The 12,361-nt window shown below is 44.0% G+C and overlaps 1 protein-coding gene across 4 annotated transcripts in view; it reads right to left on the minus strand.

The window, feature by feature from the left end:
* RABGAP1L (RAB GTPase activating protein 1 like) overlaps window positions 1-12,361 on the minus strand; it is a 233,521-nt gene that overhangs the window by 188,737 nt on the left and 32,423 nt on the right. For all 4 annotated transcript variants that reach the window (XM_069981650.1, XM_069981649.1, XM_069981651.1 and 1 more), the window contains 3 exons: window positions 11,928-12,111; window positions 10,676-10,886; window positions 6,006-6,180 (listed from right to left, as the gene is read on the minus strand). In XM_069981650.1, coding sequence (XP_069837751.1) covers window positions 6,006-6,180; window positions 10,676-10,886; window positions 11,928-12,111 — 570 coding nt within the window. The remainder of the gene's footprint in view (window positions 1-6,005; window positions 6,181-10,675; window positions 10,887-11,927; window positions 12,112-12,361) is intronic.

Below are 12,361 nucleotides of genomic sequence, written 5' to 3' on the forward strand. Positions count from 1 at the left end.
GTTATATCAGCCGCCAGGCAACGTATCCCTATATACATTATACACACACACAGACCCCTATATACATTATACACACACAGCCCTATATACATTATACACACACAGACCCCTATATACATTATACACACACAGACCCCTATATACATTATACACACACACAGACCCCTATATACATTATACACACAGCCCTATATACATTATACACACAGCCCTATATACATTATACACACGGCCCTATATACATTATACACACGGCCCTATATACATTATACACACACGGCACTATATACATTATACACACACAGCCCTATATACATTATACACACACAGCCCTATATACATTATACACCCACGGCCCTATATACATTATACACCCACGGCCCTATATACATTATACACACACGGCCCTATATACATTATACACACACGGCCCTATATACATTATACACACACGGCACTATATACATTATACACACACAGCCCTATATACATTATACACCCACGGCCCTATATACATTATACACCCACGGCCCTATATACATTATACACACACGGCCCTATATACATTATACCCACACACACAGCCCTATATACATTATACACACACGGCCCTATATACATTATACACACACGGCCCTATATACATTATACACACACGGCCCTATATACATTATACACACAGCCCTATATACATTATACACACACAGCCCTATATACATTATACACACGGCCCTATATACATTATACACCCACGGCCTTATATACATTATACACCCACGGCCTTATATACATTATACACACACAGCCCTATATACATTATACACACACGGCCCTATATACATTATATACACACACGGCCCTATATACATTATACACACACAGACCCCTATATACATTATACACACAGCCCTATATACATTATACACACACGGCCCTATATACATTATATACACACACGGCCCTATATATACATTATACACACACGGCCCTATATACATTATACACACACAGCCCTATATACATTATACACACACAGCCCTATATACATTATATACACACACGGCCCTATATACATTATATACACACACGGCCCTATATATACACATTATACACACACGGCCCTATATACATTATACACACACAGCCCTATATACATTATACACACACGGCCCTATATACATTATACACACACGGCCCTATATACATTATACACACAGCCTATATACATTATACACACACAGCTCTATATACATTATACACACACAGACCTATATACATTATACCCACACGGCCCTATATACATTATACACACACGGCCCTATATCCATTATACACACACGGCCCTATATACATTATACACACAGCCCTATATACATTATACACCCACGGCCCTATATACATTATATACACACACACAGCCCTATATATACATTATATACACACGGCCCTATATACATTATACACACACGGCCCTATATACATTATACACACGGCTCTATATACATTATACACACAGCCCTATATACATTATACACTCGGCCCTATATACATTATACACACACGGCCCTATATACATTATACACACGGCTCTATATACATTATACACACGGCCCTATATACATTATACACACACGGCCCTATATACATTATACACACGGCTCTATATACATTATACACACAGCCCTATATACATTATACACATACAGACCCCTATATACATTATATACACACGGCCCTATATACATTATACACACACAGACCCCTATATACATTATACACACACAGACCCCTATATACATTATATACACACACAGCCCTATATATACATTATACACACACGGCCCTATATACATTATACACACACGGCCCTATATACATTATACACACACAGCCCTATATATACACATTATACACACACAGCCCTATATACATTATACACACAGCCCTATATACATTATACACACGGCCCTATATACATTATACACACACGGCCCTATATACACATTATACACACACGGCCCTATATACATTATACACACACGGCCCTATATACATTATACACACACAGCCCTATATACATTATACACACACGGCACTATATACATTATACACACACGGCACTATATACATTATACACCCACAGCCCTATATACATTATACACACACGGCCCTATATACATTATACACACACAGCCCTATATATACACATTATACACACACAGCCCTATATACATTATACACACAGCCCTATATACATTATACACACGGCCCTATATACATTATACACACACGGCCCTATATACACATTATACACACACGGCCCTATATACATTATACACACAGCCCTATATACATTATACACACACAGCTCTATATACATTATACACACACAGACCTATATACATTATACACACACGGCCCTATATACATTATATACACACACGGCCCTATATATACATTATACACACACGGCTCTATATACATTATACACACACGGCCCTATATACATTATACACACACGGCTCTATATACATTATACACACACAGCCCTATATACATTATACACACACAGACCCCTATATACATTATACACACACAGACCCCTATATACATTATATACACACACACAGCCCTATATATACATTATACACACACGGCCCTATATACATTATACACACACAGCCCTATATACATTATACACACACGGCTCTATATACATTATACACACACGGCCCTATATCCATTATACACACACGGCCCTATTTCCATTATACACACACGGCCCTATATCCATTATACACACACGGCCCTATATACATTATACACACACAGCCCTATATACATTATACACACACGGCTCTATATACATTATACACACACGGCCCTATATACATTATACACACAGACCTATATACATTATATACACAGCCCTATATACATTATACACACAGCCCTATATACATTATACACACACAGCCCTATATACATTATACACACAGCCCTATATACATTATACACACGGCCCTATATACATTATACACACACACAGCCCTATATACATTATACATTATACACACACAGCCCTATATACATTATACACACAGCACTATATACATTATACACACACAGCACTATATACATTATACACACACACAGCACTATATACATTATACACACAGCACTATATACATTATATACAAACACAGCCCTATATACATTACACACACACAGCCCTATATACATTACACACACACAGCCCTATATACATTATACCCACACACAGCCCTATATACATTACACACACAGACCCCTATATACATTATACACACACAGACCCCTATATACATTATACACACAGCCCTATATACATTATACACACACAGCCCTATATACATTATACCCACACACAGACCTATATACATTATATACACGGCCCTATATACATTATACACACACAGCCCTATATACATTATACACACAGCCCTATATACATTATACACACAGCCCTATATACATTATACACACGGCCCTATATACATTATACACACACAGCCCTATATACATTATACACACACACAGCCCTATATACATTATACACACACACAGCACTATATACATTATACACACAGCCCTATATACATTATACACACACAGCCCTATATACATTATACACACAGCCCTATATACATTATACACACAGCCCTATATACATTATACACACACACAGCCCTATATACATTATACACACACGGCCCTATATACATTACACACACACACACACGGCCCTATATACATTAAACACACAGCCCTATATACATTATACACACGGCCCTATATACATTACACACACACATACGGCCCTATATACATTAAACACACAGCCCTATATACATTACACACACAGCCCTATATCCATTATACACTCGGCCCTATATACATTACACACACAGCCCTATATCCATTATACACACGGCCCTATATCCATTATACACACGGCCCTATATACATTACACACACAGCCCTATATCCATTATACACACGGCCCTATATCCATTATACACACAGCCCTATATCCATTATACACAAAGACACAGCCCTATATATATTACACACACAGCCCTATATAATAACCCTATACACACAGCCGTATAGGACTGTGGCTTATCTGTCCAAGAAAAAAGGGGTTGGGCAGTGATTTAGCATCACGTCCGACCTCTATCTGTATGGACTGTCTGGAGGGCCCCATCCACCTTATACTGACAGCGGACGCAGAGAGAGGAGTATAAGGTGTATAGGGACCTTTATCCATCAGGGACCTTCTCAGTAATCTACTGGTTGGGACTGGATCAGGCGGCCGTCCCTCCCCGCACATGACATGGGTCACTCCTCCTGCCACTTTGGAGATGGAGAGTTCCCATTATCTACCTATTACTGGGGTCTGTCCACTTCACACCCCATACGGATTCCCTGTATGACAAGTCACATGACTGGCACATAACCAATATAACAGCAGATAAAACCCAGAGGCAGACAGGGCCGGGGCGGACTGTGGACTCTGGACTGTGGTCGGGGTGATATTTCACATCTCATTTTACACACAAGAAAGGAAACCACAGTCATGTGACTCCAATCACCTGACCCCTCCCCGTGACTGCCGTATGGTCTGCGGCTCACCCGTGTATCCAAGCACTTCTAATAAAAGATAACGGCGCCCAGGACTGCACCCGAGAGCGCCTAGGCTAAGTCACCTGACCTTACACTCCAGCAGAACTGTGAATGCAGCTCTTGTATGCTATCCTGACTGTAACTAAGAATGACTACAAGATACAGAGCGCCTCTCCTTTGGATTAAAGTGTAAACCGTCAGTTTTGACAGGTCAGAAGTTCTGGTCGGTGAGGTCTGAGTGATCACTGGAACCGAGGGGCACAAGGGCTTAGAGGAGCACGGTGCCCCCCCCCCCCACCCCAAACTGGCAGGATTCAGATTCTCAGGAAGTCATAAAGGGGTATTCCACTCAGGTAAAGTACATGTTCAATCATCCCCCCTCCTGGAGACTAACAATTCCTTCCATACTTGCCAATACCTTATCAGTCTCCTTCCCTCAGTTCTCAGCTGCTGCGTGCTGTGTGAGCTTTTGTCTCTGTCTCCCCCTCTTCCCCCAGTGTCCCTAGCCGTCTGTCTCTGCACTATGTGAGGCCAGGAGTGTTAATCACAGTGAGGTCACAAGTAACTTGACCTTAGTTTAACCCTCCTGGCATCACAGAGTGCAGAAATAGTGCAGAGACAGACAGGGACACTGTTTACATGAGCCATCTCGGAAGGGAGGGGGGAGGAGGAGACGGACAGAACAGTATACAGCTTTCTGTGTCCTCAGCAGAAAGCAGCAGGGTCAGAACTGGGTGAAGGAGACAGAAAGGGTAATGACATGTATAAAAGGAAATATTTATCTCCAGGAGGGGGGGGGGGGGTCAGTGGGTAGTTTACCAAAAGTTTTTTTCTTTCAAATCAACTGGTGCCCAAAAGTTACACAGATTTGTATTTTACTTCAATGAAAAAATCTCCAGTCTTACAGTACTTATCAGCTGCTGTATGTCCTGCAGGAAGTTGTGTATTCTCTCCAGTCTTACAGTACTTATCAGCTGAGATTTTTTTTTTATAGAAGTAAATTACAAGTCTCTGGAACTTTCTGGCACCAGTTGTTTTGGTGAACAATCCCTTTAACTGAATGTGTATCCCACTGGCTCTGGTTTTCATCAGGGGCTAAGCAGAGACGGAGGGGCACAGCATTCAGCCCCTCAGAACTCATGCGATTCTTCCCCCTTGTTGTATGATTTGTCAGAAGTTTAAATGACAGATAGAATGATAGCAATGTGCTGCATTACAGATATCCACCAGGATAACAATAAAAAGCGCAGCCGTACACTCATTCTCTAACCAGACGCTGGAATAAGAAACAATAGAAATAAAGGACAGAGCCGCTGTTCCTGCGGCCTGACAACGCTCACCGCCTCTCTGATCTCGCAGCTGAATACATGGATCTGAAACTCATCCGTGTCAAGATCCCGTGAGGTAAATGCAAAGCAGTCGCACTCTGCAGTCCCGTCCTGTCCGCGGACACAGAACAGCACTTTGTAGATTGGGAAGGAGGCGATTTCGGCATTTGTGGACTGGTCCATTATTCTGAAACAAAGAGGAAGAAGAGAAGAGGTAAATGCACATGGAGTCTCCTGCACCCGGGCCTAATGGGCGGATGGCTGCAGGACGCTTTCTATATTCCCTAGGTTATACATCAGGTATTACAGACTATCAGGATCTATATACACTTTCTAGAGACACCTGATGAATCTGGCACAAAACTTCTACTTAAAGGAGAAGTCCGGCAAAAATTTTTATTAAAGTATTGTATTGCCCCCCAAAACTTATACAAATCACCAATATACACTTATTACGGGAAATGCTTATAAAGTGCTTTTTTCCAGCACTTACTACTGCATCAAGGCTTCACTTCCTGAAGAACATAGTGATGTCACTTCCTGGAGAACGTGGTGATGTCACTTCCTGGAGAACGTGGTGATGTCACTTCCTGAAGAACATGGTGAGGTCACTTCCTGGAGAACTTGGTGATGTCACTTCCTGGAGAACTTGGTGATGTTACTTCCTGAAGAACATGGTGAGGTCACTTCCTGGAGAACTTGGTGATGTCACTTCCTGGAGAACTTGGTGATGTCACTTCTTGGAGAACATGGTGAGGTCACTTCCTAAAGAACATGGTGAGGTCACTTCCTGGAGAACATAGGGAGGTCACTTCCTGGAGAACATGGCGATGTCACTTCCTGGAGAACATGGCGATGTCACGACTCCCAGAGCTGTGCGGGCTGTGGCTGCTGGAGAGGATGATGGCAGGGGGATGCTCAGTGTCCCTCCAGTGCCCTGTGTCCCTCAGTGTCCCCCTGCCATCATCCTCTCCAGCAGCCACAGCCCGCACAGCTCTGGGAGTTGGGTCATGACATCACCATGTTCTCCAAGAAGTGACATCACTACGTTCTCCAGGAAGTGACATCACCATGTTCTCCAAGAAGTGACGTCACCACGCTCTCCAAGAAGTGACGTCACTTCCTGGATAACGTGACGTCACTTCTTGGAGAGCGTGGTGACGTCACTTCTTGGAGAACGTGGTGACGTCATAACGCCATGTTATCCAGGAAGTGACATCACCATGTTATCCAGGAAGTGACATCACCATGTTATCCAGGAAGTGACATCACCATATTATCCAGGAAGTGAAGCCTTGATGCAGTAAGTAAGTACAGGGAAAAAAAGCACTTTATGAGCATTTCCCGTAATAAGTTTATATTGCAGATTTTTATAACTCTTGGGGGACAATACATTACTTTAATAAAAAATTTCGCCAGACTTCTTCTTTAACCCTTTTACTTTCAAGGATGATCCTGACATATCCTGCAAGGGGTTCCCAGCAGGTACAATGACTTTAAAGTGACACTGTCACCCCCTTTGTGCATTCTGACATCTCTACACAGAAGTAAAGGGTAAATTTAGCGGTTTTCATACCTTATTTTATATCATACGTCATGGTGCTTGTTCAAGTAAAAAGTCATCTTTTATCAATTACAGATTGTGTTAAGTGAACGGGGAATCGCGGCATTAGCGCCACTTAACCCCACCCACAACGGCACAGTTGGCCCCACCCCCTCGCCGGCAACAGGCTGGCCGAAAGGTCTAGAGGGCCAACGGTACCATTGTGGCCGGGGCTAAGTGGCGCTAATGCCGCGAGGCCACGCCCACTTAATACAAACTGCAGTTGATAAAAGTACACTTTTTACTTGAACAAACACCATGACGTATGATATGAAATAAGGTATGAAAAACGCTAAATTTACCCTTTACACCTGTGTAGAGATGTCAGAATGCACAAAGGGGGGGACAGGGTCACTTTAATGGACTGATTGTTGTCTGATAGTAAATACATATAGTAGAGGGTTTCTGTGACTCCCTATGAGGTGAATGTCTCCTTCTGCTAGGCGCCTACCTACCCGCCATGTATGCATATGTACTGGGGTCTTCAATGACGATTGGCTAATCTAGGTTTTGAATTTCACTGGAAGATTGGGGCATTTTTTCCCTCTGAAGACAATAGGAGACGTCCTGCACATAATCTGCCCCGGAATACATGCAGAAAAAATGTGGTGGCAACAAGGCTTTACAGTTTTAAGCATAAGGCTATGTTCACAACATTTAGACAATGGCCATTGTTGCACTGAAAATTGCATTTCAATGCAGAATGGCAGTGTAAATTATTTCCACGGCCGTAGCAAACAACGATTTCATTGCAGCACATTCTTTTATGACAACGGCTGATCTTGTTTTAAAAAATCTGATGGGTGAACACGGCCTAAAGTGATATTCTCAGGAGATGCAACCTGCGACTAGTCACTCATGTGTACGCCACCCATCACTTTGTATAGTCAGCGCTGTGAAAGATTATAGAGCAGAGAGAAGAAGAAGGTCGACATCATCTACACCATTCAAGGGCGACTAATACAGAGTAAGAGGAGTCAAGTGCTGGGAGCGTCAGTCTATGCACTATATGTCAATCCGACTAATAGGAAGAGAAGAGGGTGTCAGGTGATGACAGCTGCTCGCTCCCTCCCCAGACTCCGGAGATATGTGGGGTGTTACCGTACAATGAAGCTACAATAGCCTTTATTCTTTTATGCTTCTCTAAAACGGAGCTTTACTGTATTTTACAAGTTTCCCACCATGAAAACAGAAGAGGTTTGTTGTAATAAGATCTGGAGAGAACAATGCAGATTGGCAATGCTTCCCGGAACCGTGTGTTACTACACTGCAGCATATAAAAGTCACAGAAACGACAGGAGAAAAATGACATGCAAATAGGAGCGGTCATAAATGAGAGGGCAGAAGGTCAGATCGGTAAAACGTGTTCAGATAGATCTGTTATTTCATATGCAGTTCCCCTTTAACGCAGGATATTGCACAAGTAATTACATTTGTGAAGTCAAAAGGTTAGGGGTGGCATGTACACAGCCAGTCTGGTGCGGCCTCCATGTATGTATCCCATCTGCAGGTGGGGGTGTGGAATGTACACAGCCAGTCTGGTGCGGCCTCCATGTATGTATCCCATCTGCAGGTGGGGGTGTGGAATGTATACAGGCACTCTGGTGCGGCCTCCATGTATGTATCCTATCTGCAGGTGAGGGGTGGCATGTACACAGCCAGTCTGGTGCGGCCTCCATGTATGTATCCTATCTGCAGGTGGGGGGTGGCATGTACACAGCCAGTCTGGTGCGGCATCCATGTATGTATCCCATCTGCAGGTGAGGGGTGGCATGTACACAGCCAGTCTGGTGCGGCCTCCATGTATGTATCCTATCTGCAGGTGGGGGGTGGCATGTACACAGCCAGTCTGGTGCGGCCTCCATGTATGTATCCCATCTGCAGGTGGGGGTGTGGAATGTACACAGCCAGTCTGGTGCGGCCTCCATGTATGTATCCCATCTGCAGGTGGGGGTGTGGAATGTATACAGGCACTCTGGTGCGGCCTCCATGTATGTATCCTATCTGCAGGTGAGGGGTGGCATGTACACAGCCAGTCTGGTGCGGCCTCCATGTATGTATCCTATCTGCAGGTGGGGGGTGGCATGTACACAGCCAGTCTGGTGCGGCATCCATGTATGTATCCCATCTGCAGGTGAGGGGTGGCATGTACACAGCCAGTCTGGTGCGGCCTCCATGTATGTATCCTATCTGCAGGTGGGGGGTGGCATGTACACAGCCAGTCTGGTGCGGCCTCCATGTATGTATCCTATCTGCAGGTGGGGGTGTGGAATGTACACAGGCACTCTGGTGCGGCCTCCATGTATGTATCCTATCTGCAGGCGAAGGGTGGCATGTACACAGCCAGTCTGGTGCATCCTCCATGTATGTATCCCATCTGCAGGCGAAGGGTGGCATGTACACAGCCAGTCTGGTGCTGCTCCATGTATGTATCCCATCTGCAGGCGAAGGGTGGCATGTACACAGCCAGTCTGGTGCGGCTCCATGTATGCATTTTTTTTTTTTTTTTTTTAAGACAGTGCCCATTAGTTATCCCCTCCAATAGTGGTGGGAGCAGAGGTCACCTGTGTCCTGAGTGAATGGAGTGACGGTACATGAGCTCAGCCACTGCTCCACTCACTGTCTACACGACTTCCATACAAAGCTGAGCTCTACATTCGGTATATTCTGGAAGCCCTGAGAAGAATGAATAGACTGGTGGCTGAGAATGGGCTCTGTAGCTGCATTCACTAGGGGAAACATTAACCTCTGTCCTCATTACGACAGGGGCTCTACCTAACTGTAGTCTGACAGACAGAGAAGAATAGGTACAAGACATAGTTTAACATGACTTTAAAGTTGGAGAATAAAGGGGCACACCTTCCTCCTTAAAGGGGAACTAAGAGCAGTATAGAAGTCTCTAACCTGCAGTTATGTCCCTGTAGTGCACAGGACGCTGAGGAGATTTAAGTTTCTTACCTTGATCCTCAGCGCCTTTTTTTCTCAAAATCTGTACTTTCTTCCCTATGCAAATGAGGCAGCCTACACCATGATATATAGGACACCCCAGCCTATATCTTTCCATACGTTATTATCTCACCTGACGGAGCCCTCAGCAACATTGGGGACGTAGAGTGTGACAGTGATCGGAGACGAACAATGCGTTCTCATGGAGGACATGGCCCGCAGGGCTTCTGTCTCGCTGCGCGGAGCCGAAACCTTCATATGACCTAAATATGAGAGTTTGTGAAAGGAGACACTTTCCTCTTCTGGAGGGTTTGCAGTCAGTCTGGGGCTCTGTACAGGAACCTCTGGAAGAAGAAAAAATAAGTCAAACAAATGTAGGGAAGAAAATAAAACCTTAATACAGACATTTTATATTCATCCACAGTCAAAAAAGGGAATCTAATCGGTCACTAGGTTTATTCCACCTCAAATGAGAGCAGCATAAAATAGTGACAGATTGGTGTATTACTTACATCATTGTGTTCAGCAGTTCTCCTAATATGCAGGAGAATAGGATTCTTGCCACACCCCTTCCCCTGACCTACAGCTGCTGATTGACAGCTAACTATGTAGGCTGTGTATAGGCAGTCAACTGCCAATCAGCAGCTGAAGGGCGGAGTTTTCTGCTTCTCATGAATATCCAGGACTACTGAGCTCATGCACATAATGGAGAGGACTACTTATTGTCCATGTTATTCAGGAGGAGATCTCAGAATCAGCTGCACAGAGCAGTGTAAATGATACATCATTCTGTTCAGCTTCTCTGTCACTATTTTATACTTCCCTGAGATAGGAGGCCATACACCTGCTGACAGAGACTCTTTAAAAATAAGCCAGGCACCACTGACATCACTCTTACTGCCTACAAATGATCATTACTTTGCATATTTTCATTACTTTGCATATTATATTAGTGCCCTCGGGAATCAGCAGGTAAGATAGGCTGATATCTCCTTATTGCGCACAAGGTACTGAGGATGGAGAGAGAGAAGTTTCTTGCCCTTATCCTTGGTGTCGTTTTCATGATATTAGGAGTTTAATCCCTGTGCTAATAAGGCATTTTGGTGCGCTGGTGACGTGCACCGATCCAACCCTGGTTGGCCCGCATCTTCTAATGATTATCAGTGGAGTGGGCCAGATTGGTGCACTGGGAGAGGAAGTCCCGCCCCCAGTGCACCGACTTACCATAGGGAATAAACTCCTAACATGACAGAAATGGCTCCTAGGATGATAGAGAGAAAATAACCATCATGCCCAGCGCCCTGTGCGCTATAAGGATATATCAACCTCTATAATCCATCATGGTGCCCCTTATTATAACTCCACTATAATAGTCAATGACTAACCTGTACTGTTGGGGTCTAATATTAATGTAAGTGGAGGGTTTCTGGCAGCGGTCATGCTGGAGTCAGTAGTGTACAGTTGTGTACCGCCCTCATACCCCGCCTGGTTGCCATTTTGCTTTTTCTCAGAATCTCTCAGTATCTCTTCCATCGCCTTTTCCAGCTGTTCATCTCCATTGGACATTATCTGTGAGGAGGAGAAGGTGACATGTTATATCACTGTCCTCTGAGGTACTGATGGCCGATTAAGGGACGAGCTTTCTCATATAACCATGGCCGATATTATTCTGACTACTATATTATAACTACACACACAAACCAGTGGCTGCCCTCACAGCTCAGAGCCATCATGGACCCCACAAGGGGTGATGTGATGTGTGAGTATGATGTGTGAGGTGTGATGTATGAGGTGTGAGTATGAGGTGTGAGGTGTGAGT

The sequence above is a fragment of the Dendropsophus ebraccatus genome, chromosome 8, assembly GCF_027789765.1.
Source record: "Dendropsophus ebraccatus isolate aDenEbr1 chromosome 8, aDenEbr1.pat, whole genome shotgun sequence".
Taxonomy (NCBI): Eukaryota; Metazoa; Chordata; class Amphibia; order Anura; family Hylidae; genus Dendropsophus; species Dendropsophus ebraccatus.